At 37.7% G+C, this 13,443-nt stretch overlaps 2 protein-coding genes across 2 annotated transcripts; both read right to left on the bottom strand.

The window, feature by feature from the left end:
• Window positions 1-188: 188 nt before the first annotated feature.
• On the bottom strand, window positions 189-6,890 carry LOC101258214 (zinc finger CCCH domain-containing protein 41). Its single transcript, XM_004232273.5, has 5 exons — window positions 6,422-6,890; window positions 3,405-4,213; window positions 2,166-3,308; window positions 1,443-1,796; window positions 189-869 (listed from the first exon to the last, which is right to left on the bottom strand). Exons 2-5 carry the CDS (start codon window positions 4,116-4,118, stop codon window positions 489-491), a joined length of 2,592 nt encoding a protein of 863 aa, XP_004232321.1. The 5' UTR covers window positions 4,119-4,213; window positions 6,422-6,890; the 3' UTR covers window positions 189-488.
• Window positions 6,891-7,928: 1,038 nt separating this feature from the next.
• On the bottom strand, window positions 7,929-13,002 carry LOC101257918 (uncharacterized). The gene is made up of 3 exons (XM_004232272.5): window positions 12,566-13,002; window positions 10,295-10,573; window positions 7,929-9,261 (listed from the first exon to the last, which is right to left on the bottom strand). Exons 1-3 carry the CDS (start codon window positions 12,845-12,847, stop codon window positions 8,185-8,187), a joined length of 1,638 nt encoding a protein of 545 aa, XP_004232320.1. The 5' UTR covers window positions 12,848-13,002; the 3' UTR covers window positions 7,929-8,184.
• Window positions 13,003-13,443: the final 441 nt, after the last annotated feature.

The following is a 13,443-nucleotide window of genomic DNA, read 5'->3' on the forward strand; positions in this document are numbered from 1 at the left end:
GTCCAGTCAAGTTTTGGTGAATTGAGTTGTTTAACTTGACCATAACACCGCAAAACAAAGAAAATGATAAAGAGACATCTTTAGTGGCTCTAGAGTTGAGCCGACCCTGCTTAGGAGACATCAAAATTATTCAAGACACTCTAAGCAAAGAAAGGACCACATTCTGATAGAACGCTAAAAAGCCGGTATAAGTGAAGGAAGTCACTTGAAATAAATAAAACACCCAGAAGAAGGGCGACGCTGTCTGAGCATTCAGTGACTAACAAGAATTCGGTACAGCTTATCTAAAGGACCCGTCTATGGTCTAAAATAAAAAATTTCTCTTTACATTGTGAAACAAAATTGGAACAATCGTTAAAACTCCTGACATTACATATAAAAGATCTAAAATTTACCTCGATGTACAACTCTGAAATCCAAACTTCATCACGATCAATCGAATTGAGCCAACTGTTAACCAGATGCAGAATTGAGCTTGACTTGGACCTTCATTCTTTTTCTCCTCTTTCTTGATTTTCAGGTTCACCATTCCCTGCCCCGCTTCCTTCCTGGAAACCAGCCAGACCACTGTTTGCAATGGATTGCCCATTAACATCTGAAGACTGCTTTGAAGCTGGAGTGACATTTTCTCCAACACCAATTTCCTTTGCAGAATTACTGGATTGCAACCACATAAAATGCAGAGTTTGGTCTTGCCAGCATTTACCATTCAAATATGCTCTTTCAGCAGACCGGCGTGATCGAAAAGATACCCTAGCAGATGTATTTAGCATCTCTGAGCCATTATGACAATCTTGAGGTTCTAAATCTTCCAGCTCAACAGACAGAAGATCACCAAATGTAGAAAAGTGTTCCTTCAGGACGTCAACCTAAAAAAGGAAATATAGAAATGAGAATATAAGAGCTGAGCAAGTGAACCACCAAAATAACCTGAACCATGTACTAGACAAGGGAGATAAAACAAACTAAAAGGTTGAAACAAAATCTTACAGTTACTTCTTCACATTTCAACAAGAAATTTTGGGCACCTAAATTGGTCATAGCCATAAGAAGGAATTTCCAGAAAAACAAAGATGTGCAAATAAGCAAACAAATTCATGCCTTAGTCACGAGTGCAATAAAAACAAATTAAATGCATACTTTCATGATTGAAAACAATCTACCTGAAATACCTCATTCCGAGGAGCACAAGGTTATGGAAGAAACATACATATTTTTACACCCTTACAGCTTTGCTGTGAAGAACCAACTAAATCATAAATGTGTGGAAATGGGAACAAACTCTTGCTGATAACACATATTTCAAGTCTAACCCGTGAAAGAACATGCAAGGCAAAAAGCATAACAGCATAAGGGAAGGGAAGTAAGAAACATCCACATTTTTTTCTCTTCTAAAAGAATTTAATAAATATATCAAATTTTCTAGAGTGAGAGAGATTTACAGTTGCCAGACCACTTGGCAGAGGTGGAAGGATCTTGAATGTGGTGGGTCGGTTATCTAGTTTGTATCTATTTAAGATAAACGGTGCGCCAACTGGTGCCAATGGACGGATCGACTGCTTCAAATTTGAAGCTTCCTGCGCTGTGACAAGTGAAGATGACTTGGAACAACTGGGCTCGGCATTCTCTGTAGTTCTGCTACTAAATGGTGTTGCTTTGACATGTGGTGATGACACAGCATTACTAGGTTCTGCAGGGCTTGAACTTTCCAGTTCACCAGAGTTGGGACCTTTTCCTCCTCCCTTTGGTTTCTTCACAGACTGATCTGGCACTGCCTCATCTTTCACACCCACAGCCTGCATAAAGGACGCAGAAGAGATGGGGGTTTCAGCAGCCAGTTGTTGTGATAAAGAAGTATTTACAATGTACTACTATTACTTCCAATCTCGACTACGTGAGTCCTCACCGACCATGTAGCTCCAAATTAAGGCTAACTCATATCATCATACAGGGGAGGTAAACAGGCAGCAGACATGCGATTGAGTTCAAGTTACACAAATGGAATTACATTTTTTAGAAGAGCAGCAACGTAATGCTGGCTGAGAATAGTAAATAGCGGCATATTTCAAGTGCACAAGACAAGCAAGAAAAGTAGACCGACCAGAACTGTGAGATAATAAGCTTAAGCAAAAAAAAACAATACAATATCAAGAAGAGGCCATTACTTGCTTCTCAAGCTTATCCAACTTGCGTCGGAAGTCATTCCGCTTCTGCTCAAGCATTTCCTGCTTCTTGCGCATTTCTTCCTTCAGAAGCTCTAAAGTTCCCAGCTTTTTTTGCAAAGCTGGTGTAGTTTTGGGACCATTCTTAGTCACAGGCTTGGGCAGATCAGAGGTGGCTACTAAAACAACACCATTTTCAGCAGGTTTGGGGGCTACAGTCTGATTGTCTCTTCTTTTATGAGGAACAGATAGATGGGGTGGAACTGTACTAGGGGTCCCACTGCGGGGTAAATAACTACTACCATTTACTCCATCATCCATAATGCTATCCCTGTTTGCCCAGAAAAGCTTTATAAAGCGGTTTCCCATCACAGCATCTGGTGCTTTTAAAGCAGCCTCAGCTTCCTCCCTCTTAGAAAATTGAACAAAAGCTTGTTCACCATTTACAGGGATGTAGATGTCGATAACCTCGCCGAATTTTTTAAAATGTGAAAGAAGAGCTTCTGGTTTGTTGTCCTTCTGAGGAATCCCTCTCACAAATAGACTACGCAGTGCCTTTTGAGATGTGTTTCGCATATTGCGTCCAGAACTACTTTGGGGCTCTGAAGATGATTCCAACACTTGCTGGTCTATGGTATCTACATTTGTTTGCTTACAGTGACGGGTTATACCCTGACTGCTACTGAATGGTTCAAACTTATTTTTTGAACGACTCATTTTTCCCCACACACTTTGAGATCCTGAAGCTATTCCGGCACCTCTATCTATAGGCTCGAGTTTACAGCCATCATAAAGCCCAGCCTGATTCTGAACAGAGGAGTCAGCATTCAGCAAAGGCCCTGTGTCATCAATTTTAGACTGATTGACATCCAACAGTGCTGTTGAAGTTGCGGGATGATCATTTGACCATAAAGGCTGATCAGGATCATAGAAATCAGCTGGCCCAGCCACAGAACCACCACCAAAAGTATCAGACATACCTAATCCACCGTCAATCACTGGAGGGTTGATACTTTTGCTATGTAAAGATTTTCCACTAGCTGATGAGCTAGAGGGGCCTATTGCGGGTAAAGATCCTTGTGCAGTATTTGGTCCCAGCATATGACCAATGGGAAGTGAAACGGGAAGATTAAACTGAGAAAGGCTCTGCAATTTGGAACACAAAAAGTCAATCGAAGTGCCCAGGAGCATAGAATTTAACGAAAGAGATAAATACAACTATTTTTCAGCTGAAAGGCTTACCTGAACATCTTCAACAACGATACGATTTACACCATGCTCCAGTGGGCACATATCTCCTCTTAGGCAAAATCCACGCTCCTCGAAGTCTCTACACATTTGCCTTGGAATTCCCATGCTCATGGCAGGATTCAAGGCTGTCCGAAGTGTTCCCTGTAAACCAAGGGTATGAAGTGTATCAAGCCCTCCATTGGGCATTCCTGGAACCATTCCAAATGCATTCCAAGACGAACTCTGTCCACTAGAAACATTTTGCAGCCCCCTTCCAGCATAAAGAAGAGGCGGCACCAATTGAGATGCAATATCAACAGAGCCGAACCTAGATTCACAGGGACCCCAAGCACCAGATTCTCTTCCTCGACCCCTACCAGGACCAGCATGACCAGAAACGGACTGATTAAGCTTCATCCTCTGGTATGAATCAGAAGGTGTCCTGGCAAAAGAACCCGTTCCTCGTCTTTTACCAAACCTAGTATCACCCCAGTGAGAATCTCCTTCCTGGTAAGGATGTCCATTTTGAAACGGCTTGTTCCTTTTCCTGAATGGTCTACTCAAAGCAGGTTCAAGAGCCCCTGTCTCTGCAGACTGTGAACGTGTTTCCCTTCTACGATGCTTATGATTACGATCATCGTCATCACTAATTTCTTTCTCCTCGGGATCACTGTCGCAATCAGAAGTTGAAAATACCGGCTTTGGAGTTGAAGATTTAAGCTCCATGAGTCAACAATCTTGCTTATGCAGAAAATTTTACCTCAGCTACGTGAGATTCAAACTAGTTCAGTTGCCAACATCACCTATTAAGTTGCTACTGCCTGAAAAGGATGAACAACAAAAGGAAGATATAAATAATTGCACTTAGACTGAGGAGAAGTTGTGTCTCATAATTCCATGAAGGCGGAGAAGATACAACTACTTGTATCTGAATCACACGAAACCTATATATTTTTCTTCCTACTTCATCCAAACAATCTGCAAAAGAGGATAACCCAGAAAAGAGTAATCAATAATTTACTATGTTGCTCGGACTTTTCAAAAATATCAATGGGTGTTTGTCGGATACTCTATAAATAGTGCATTTTTGGAGGATCTGACACGGGTGCGGTAAACATTATTGGAGAGTCCAAGCAACGTGACATACCCCATATGATATGAGATTTGAGTTTCTTCAAACTGTACAAGCTACTAATCACATTAACAGATATCATATGACACCTGATGAATGTCCATAGTTTCAAGAAACTATCACACCACATCCATTTTAAAAAAAATAACAACAGAAGCAGCTATCAATGCAATACCATGCACAAGCATAGTTTCAAAAAACATCATAACATCCATTAAAAAAGTAGATGACTCAATCTGCTATCATGCAATACATGCTGCATATTAAATTCTCTCCCACCCCCCCCCCACCCCCACAACCCCAGCCCCAACTTGTAACGAAATGTTTTTGACACACCTCATTCAAGTTCATGGTAAACTTTTCTACACCAGGCAATAATAATCGCGTTAGCTGATGAATAAAAAAAGACACGTGTCCAGAGAGCCACAAGTGACTACCTCACCCAAGAAGCTCCCTTTCTCTGACAACCTCTTACTCATTTCTCTTCATTACTTCCCAACCCCACTTCACAATCAAACTCTCAGATACCAAAAAGAGACCACTTGTTGTCAAAAATCAACCTCCACCAGATTGCCTTGCCAAACGAATAGGAATCAGACTCTTCATACAAATTTTATCCCCCATACGTCTTCGTCTTCCCTGGTTGGCCCAATTCGTCTTTTCCCACAGAACTCTCCTTCCTTCTGGTCTTGTTCCCCAGATCCCCAACCCCTCTATATCTTCTTCCCTGGCCCTCTATGATTCTTGGTCTTCTTTAATGCAATTAACGAAACAGATCATCTTAAGTCTTGGATTATGACTGTTTAATTCATTATTGTTCATCATTTTTGTTCCTTAAAACTAGTCTCTGGACACACCTACTGCATGTATACTACATATAAAATAAGTATGAATTATTTTCAAACCACATCAATAAAGGTATTCAAACCACATCAATAAAGGTATGACCAAGCTTACTTAGGTGCGCCTTAACTAGAATAATAATTTTATTTCTCAAACATGGAGATCCATAAAGATAAAAGTAACTCTCCCCATCCCCAAGGACTACTGGAGCATGATTTGAAACTCAATTGAATAATGGGTTCGGCCCCTCTATCCTCCTCCACTAAAATACCAAGCTTTTTGTCTACGACAATGTTAGAATCCGTGAAGTTATACTTTTGAAACAAAACTAACATGGAGATCTACACTTATGTTATACTTTTGTTATTCTGCACTCGAAAATTTAAAACTAACAAACAAAAGGAACAGCTCTGCCTTGCACCTTTAGCTTATGGATAACACTGCGGAGTTTGAGATTGAGTCATAGTTGTTATTGCTGGTTTGGATGACACTGGATTCATTTCCTAAATATTCTCAGCATCAAAAAATGACAAGAAGGTGGAAAAAATGCAAGTGCAATAAAGTCATTTAATTATAGGAACCTAGACACATTAACACAGGCAGAGATCACGTTTGGATTCTACTAATAATAAGATGACAAACCAAAATAAAAACCAAAACCAAGCCAATTGGGACAGGCCTAAAACTCCAATTAAATCATTTTGAAACGAGCCAAAAAGGAGTTAATTTTGAAGCACTTGGATAAATTGTAGTGGAATCAAGCTCTATAATGATGAACCAGCTCTAATCATTACATTCCAAAGTACCAATTTGGACCAAAACTGGTAAAAGTGAATAAAGACAAAATCCTCTAACTGGCACCCGTCGTTGCAGAACCCTAACTCAATCTAACGCTATATAATCACCCAATATCTTGCTCAATCGCAACTTTTTACCGGTCACTCAACCACAAATACTTATCAAATTGATCAAGAAACAAAACCAAGAAGCTCGATTCCAATTTCTACACCAAAAAGAAAATCAAATTAAAGAGGAAAATAAAAGATAGAAGAACCTCGATAAATTGGCCTCTTAGGTTTCGATTCACCGGTCGGAATACCTACAACATCGCCGGAGAAATGACCAAAGGAAGTTAATATTGTTTCCCTCTTTTCTTGGTCTCCTCTTCTTGTCTTGGTGTATAGAAAACCTGAGAGAGGGTTTTTACACAGGAGAATACTTTCTTCATTTCCAAACTCTGTCCAATACATAAATTCTTTATATAAATTAATTATTATTTACGTATGCTAAAATAGAATTTTGACGACTAAAAAGTAATTGAAAACAAAACTCAAAACATAGATGTTAGTAATGATTAAAAATTAAACAGATAAATCAATCGCATATATTGATTAATTTGTATGGAATTAATGAATTATTAAATAAATTTTATAAAAAATTGTAGCTAATGATTTGTTGATGGAAGCTAATTACTCAAATTTTTTTAATTGGATAAATAGTTTAACTTATAAGGAGGAGTGCATATTGTTCATTCTTAAATTCACCAAGTTTTGAAATAATTAACTGTTGTACAAGTAAACATTTGTTAAATGTATATTTATGTACATGCATCATCTGATTTACGAATATAAATTTATTAGTTTTAAATACAATTAGAAAAATTATTTTGTTTGATGAAAGATCATTATATTGATAAACGAAAATGAATAAAGTAAATATAGAATTGACCAATATATCACGGTTCAATCATTACTAGTTGATATTGAACTAATCGATATCTTATTAATTGGCTAGTGAATTAGTATATTTAAAAATTAATATCCGATAAGTCACTTTTATTTTGATAATTATAGTAACAGAACCAACTTCTGCGCACCTCATTTAATTCTTCAAATACTCTCACCAACCAAAAAAAGAATATATATAATAAGTCAAATCAGTAAACATAATAGTGTAATTATTTGTTCATCCGTCCAATATACAGTTCTTAATAATATTTGTTAATGCCACCAATCTAAAGGGGAAAAGTGCACGATCATTTATTAATTCCGAACTTAATATACATTCCTATATAACAATATATCTTTCTCATGCATAGAGTTATAATTAAACTAATGATTTGGACTTTTTGGTTAATAAATCTATATTACTGTATTTACTATTGGAATCCCTGTAAGAAATTAGAAGTCCTACTTATCGTATGTCTTTTAAAGATTGCGTTGAATGAATATATGCAACCAAACAGGTATTTACCACAAAAGAAAAATACAAGTACTAATATAATAAAATAAATCAGTCCAACTCAAGAATGATAATTTTAAAGAATGTAACAATTTCTTGTAAAAAAAGATTAAGTTAATTTGCAAATAAAATGGTTTTCTTTCCATCATAGTACTAACAATTCACATTAAAGAACTTTTATCTTATCATAAAATCTAATCCACATGGTTAGCAGAAAAAGAAAGATCCACATAATGAACTAAAAGATTGAACCTATTATCCATACACTATAAGTTTATGCAGGAACTGACCAAAAAAAAAAAAAAGCAAAGCACAAAAACTGATCAAACAAAAGCAAAGTTACATGTCTCCAATCATGCTGTACAAGAGAATAGAAGAAAGGAAACGCAAAACAAAGGGAAATGTCACATCAACAAATCTCTATCTAGTGAGCAAGAACAAGTATCAAGTTTCAGGACAGTCCCAAAAACAAAGCGCCAAACCGTTAAAGAATGCCACTTAAATCCAAGCATAGTAAAAAATTTAAGACTTCGAAACTCAAGAATCTATACAAGAACTTGAACAAGACGAACCATGCTACCGACCAAGCCAACCTCGTGGTGGCTGAACTTCACCATCATTCATTAACTTGTCCAACACCGTATTCAAATCCACTGTCTGTCCACTCTCAGTCAACCTCCGAACTGTTGCCCTTACTTGGTCTCTTGGAAATCCCATGTTTGTAACTTTGTCAACAACATCATCAATAGGAACCCTATTACCACTACCGGGAGAACTAGACCCACCACTAACAGCAGAAGCAGTAGGAAGTGCTTGAGGTAATATCCTTGCAGTGGGGAGCTGCTGATAGCCACTTGAACCACTCTGGCCCATAGAAGGTAGGGAAACTTGTGGTGGTTTCATTGAAGAGCCACTGCCATACTGGCCTGGGGAACTGCTATAAGGATAAGGGTCACCAGGCATAGAGGATGGTCCATACACACCAGAATATCCGGGGCCAGGTCTGCTAGATGGGGGCTCAAATATATTAGGGGGAGTTCCATATAACTGCTGTGATGGAGGTGCTCCACTAGATGAATGAGGAGGTTGGCGTATGCTTGGCGGTGGATAAGTCTGGGATGGTACAAAAGGTGTCTCTTCACGATGATGGCCTACTAGAGGTTGAGGTTGAGGTTGCGAGGGATGAGGGAGATGTGGTTGAGCAGGTGGAGGTGGCTGAGAGTAGATAGGCTGAGGGGTGGACTGATGTTGTTGATGAGGAGGTGGTGGGGAAGGTTGATGCTGCTGTGCTACAGGCGATTGGTACTGATGACCTAAGTTTTCTGGTGCTTGACCAGCTGGTGGGTAATAAGCTTCTGGCTGAGGATGGGAGGGAATAGGATTATGGGGAAACTGGTTCTGAAGTTGAACTTGGTATGGCAGATTCTGTTGAGGGGGTGGAGGAGCTAGGGTAGAAGGTTGTTGTGTAAGAGCAACAGGAGGAAATTGCTGGTGAGAATGAAGAGGAGCAGTTGTAGGTTGGGATGAATCTGTATGTGTAGTACTATGGGTTTCCGCTTGCTGCTCAATCTTTGGAGCTTGTGATTTCATGAGCTGCAACTGAGCATCCATTATTTCTTGTTTATCTCTTATCACCTGAACACCATCTTGCACCTACATGACAATGACAATGACAATTTAAGAAACAAGTAAAAAATAACTCATGAACACCATAAGGAGGAAAAAGGGAAGGAAGAAAGAACATGTACAACCACCACACTTAATTCAAGATATTCAGCATTAATCAATAACCACCCATCATAATGAGGAAAAAGGGAAGGAAGAGAGAACATGCACAACCACCACAATTCATTTAAGATATTCATCATTATTAAATAACCCACCCATCATAGTAACACAAAAAGGAAAAGAAGACATCAAATGTATGTTTAAATCTAAAATGGTATCCTTTTTTCTATTAGGAGATCATATTTTTATCTTTCTCTGGCGCAAAGCAGATAAGACGGGCAAAATTATATCGCTCCAAGAAATCACCAGTCAGCTTTATGAAAATGCAATTCACCACAACACCAGAATGACATAAACATGATGCACACAGTTACCAAAAAAATTACAAATGAGTTTTTATGAAAACATCAAAGTGATTTTACCACTACAAGCCAGGGTGAATTGATATCACAGAGGAGAAAGCGAAGTGAGGATATAAATGGCAAAACACAGTTTCAGATCTGAAATTGTCATATGAAACACGATTTATAACCTCTCTATGAAGCTCAAGTGGTTAATCAGATGCAGTCCCTTATTTTGCACCTCATTTTTCCTAGCATGACATTTAGTTGCATCGGGGTTCTCTGACATCTAACAGCTTTAGATATACAGATGGATTAAGGTGTCCGAAATGTCCTTGCAAGTCATTACACAAAGAGACAAGCCTATGAAGAAACTTTTCTCACTGTGTATATTTTAGAACTACAACTTCATTACACTGTGTAGTAATTCAAAATAGATCGGGAACGAGGTAATACAAAAAGAGGTCAAGAGCAACCATGGATTTGAAACAAGGAAAGAAACGCAATGCAGCCTACGGGTACACAACTCTAGAGTAGTTTACTTGATTTCATTCTAGTGTCAAACCAAGAGCAGCAAAATTGAAGGACAAGTTGATAAATCTAAGATCTAAGGGTACCTCTCTGAGAATATTTTCTAGTTGTCTCAGTTTTCCATCAGTGACACCATGGTTGTTACCAACGGACAACTTGAGTTCATCAATAGAGTTATCAATCTGGCGATTTCTAGTCTCCAACTGTGATAGGCGAGCACTCACTCCCTCCACTGCATGTAGAAGATTATCAGCATACTTCTTAACTGTATGATCAATCTCTGATAATTGAGATGAATAAACACTGCCCAAATCTTTCTCCAAAATAACCTTGGTAGGTCCAATTGTGTCAAGAGAACCATAATTCTGCATAGAAGTGAGAACAAAATAAGAAAATCTCAACTGAAAGGAGTGTTTATTCCAAATTAGGGTCGCCTTATATTTTCCTTAACCTAATTAATCAGCTATGGGAGAGAATGATGATGGAGATGTACATGAATTGTTAATATGGTGGCATCAAGCAACTCAAAAGGACCAATCTAAGTAGTAAGAAGAAATTTTACAGATATTTCTGATGCAGAAAAATATACATGTAGATTAGAGAGAGAAAAATGAGAAAAACATAATAAGAAGGCTGATGCTTAAAAAGTATGACTACCAAAATTTACCAAACTAACCTGTCTAAAATGCTTATAAGTGGCAGAACAAGGAATCTTCCCAAGGGATTAAAAAAATGTAAAAATGCTATAGTTAGAATTGAAGACATAAACTCAAAGAATCCGTAAGGAAAAATCGAATATTGATGATAAGACTCTGCTAATCTGTCCTCTTTCTCTCTCAGACACACTGCACCCACAATGGAGTTTAAACCTAGCCCAAGCCTGACAACTAGCAGGTTCCATTTTCTTGTGCCTTCAGTCTCTAGTTTGCTTACATATTTTCCTTTGTGATTCTTATTCCTCACGTGAAAAAATTGTCTCAAAGCACTCTCTTTGGAGTTATGTTTGATATTAAGGATCACGTTCAGAAATAGGAAAATAAACAAATTAGGTTTCCTGAGAAGATTTTTGAAAATTGTGGTGTCATCAATTCTTCCAATTTTGTCCTATTTTTTGTTACATATGTACGACACTTCTACGAATATGCCCTTGCGCTTCATCTATGCACGGGAAAATGGCACCTATCGTTGATAAAGATACACTCTGTTGGGGAAATTCTACTTGTGGAGCGAAGTTTATTGTACTCTTGTATGGATATGTGTTCTCATCACTCTCACTTTTGCTTGCTTTGATCAAACTGGTGCTTTCCAGAGAGAAATTCTAGTATCAAATGTATGCCATTACTTGCAAAGAAAATTTTAAAAAGAAATTCTGAGCTTGAAAATTGTTAAAGACAGTTAACTAGTAATATAGAAAAAAAAAATAGCTTGGTTTGAATCTAAGCAAAATAGTTAATGGCCCATTATAATCAAGTGTTGGCAAAGATATCCAAGTAAAACAAATTTTATCAATGGTCAGGACAATGGTAATTGTTGCATTTTTTCTTTTTAATAATTTAAATTACTTCTATTCCCGTGACTTTAAATACCAAAACTGTGGGAATCAAAGAAGTAAACTTTCGGTCAAGTTGGGGTGTGGGACTCTATTGTTCCAATCTTGACTCTCTATCTTAGTCAGCAACCTGTTCATTGTCCCAACCCATCTTTTGCCCGAAAAATTTGACCAATCTGCCCATTTGACATTCCTACTCAAAATCCCGAAGTAACTAAATACGCAAAATTTATTTCATGTCAAGATAAGCCATAAACATAAACTTTGATAAAGAAAAAACTTACGAAAGAATCTATTCATGGCAAAAGAAATTTAAAAAACGACTCACTAGTTCTAAATAGGTACAGTGGGCACACATTAAGAGAATCCATAAAAATGAACTTTTTCCATGGGTAAAAATCATGATCCATATGAAAGAACAAATATTAAGTGGCCAGCTTTCTTTCAAGAGTAAACACAAGGCTAATAAAAGTCCAAAAGCCAACCCCCAAATACTTGCACGACAACTTGAACTATAAAAACAAATTTCAAAACCGATTCATATAAAGTGCGATATAACAAAATCACATTGATTATCCACCACTGTACTCAATCGCTCCTAAACCCGATATACAAACAGAGCATTTGATCACTTTTAATACAAACACCATAGCAGAGGCGGATGGAACCCTCAACAGCAAAGATATTTAAGTAAAGTCGAACAAATTGAAATATATATATTTCAGCCCGTATTTCTTAGATCAGGCTAGAGTATAGATATTAAAAAAAACATGTATGCTTTCAAAGAGAGATAGGTGAAGAAGTTTACTCTGATATAACTCTCAGCGTTGTTTTTGGAATCAGCAGAATTCCAAGCCCTAGCTACGCCAACATTACTAGAATCAATATTAGATTTGGGCGATGAAGATCCAATTGGGCGAATTGGATGAAATTCGTAACTGGGAACAATATCTTCTTTCTTCTGATCATCGCCGCTAATGTGACGATCCGCCTGAGGGTTAACGAGATCGATGAAGTCACTGTTGTTGTTGCTGTTCTGTGAATTCGATAGATCCATGATCTGCTTATCCATGTACTGCGATGAATTCATGTAAGAAGCTTATTTGATTGAATCAAATTGAAGCTTTTGTGTTGTTTCAGAAAAAAAAAAATATTTGTCGCTTCTCAGTTCGGCCGGTGGATATTTTGTATCCTAATTGTGGGCCTAATCTGAAACGGGCCTAGCAAATGTAACTGGGCTTGCATTCGTGGGGGTGTGTTGTCTTTAGAGTTTATACTTTCATATCATTATAGTACTATTTTGGGAAAATTGTATATAATAGCAAATTAATAACCTAAAATAAATGAAGTAGCTAGGGTTTGATTTAATTGTGCTCCATAGCAAACATTTGCAAAAAATTGTCAGGTGTCTCTCTCCCAAATATCTCGCTCGCCACTCTCCTCCAATCTCTCGCTCGCTTCCTCACTTTTTATACAAACACAAGTGTATAAAAATTGTTTCTAATTGTATAAAGCATAGAAAATTGTATAAATACATATATTTTTGTTCCCCTCTCTCCTCTCTTCCAGATCTCGCTCGCCACAGAATTATACACTTCTATATAAAGCGAGAGAGGCGAGCGAGAATGGAGAGTAGCGAGCGAGATTTTTGGGAGAGAGACGCTGACAAATTTTAGCTAATGTTTG

The sequence above is a fragment of the Solanum lycopersicum genome, chromosome 2 (genome assembly GCF_036512215.1).
Source record: "Solanum lycopersicum chromosome 2, SLM_r2.1".
NCBI lineage: Eukaryota > Viridiplantae > Streptophyta > Magnoliopsida > Solanales > Solanaceae > Solanum > Solanum lycopersicum.

Excerpts from the sequence above, each read along its gene's own strand:
- LOC101258214 (XM_004232273.5), bottom strand. The coding sequence starts at position 4,118 with ATGGAGCTTAAATCTTCAACTCCAAAGCCGGTATTTTCAACTTCTGAT. Across the intron at positions 3,309-3,404 it reads TCGTTGTTGAAGATGTTCAG|AGCCTTTCTCAGTTTAATCT; the intron begins GTAAGCCTTTCA and ends TCCAAATTGCAG. Across the intron at positions 1,797-2,165 it reads TGGATAAGCTTGAGAAGCAA|GCTGTGGGTGTGAAAGATGA; the intron begins GTAATGGCCTCT and ends TCCTTTATGCAG.
- LOC101257918 (XM_004232272.5), bottom strand. The coding sequence starts at position 12,847 with ATGAATTCATCGCAGTACATGGATAAGCAGATCATGGATCTATCGAAT. Across the intron at positions 10,574-12,565 it reads ACGCTGAGAGTTATATCAGA|AATTATGGTTCTCTTGACAC; the intron begins GTAAACTTCTTC and ends ACTTCTATGCAG. Across the intron at positions 9,262-10,294 it reads TAGAAAATATTCTCAGAGAG|GTGCAAGATGGTGTTCAGGT; the intron begins GTACCCTTAGAT and ends ATTGTCATGTAG.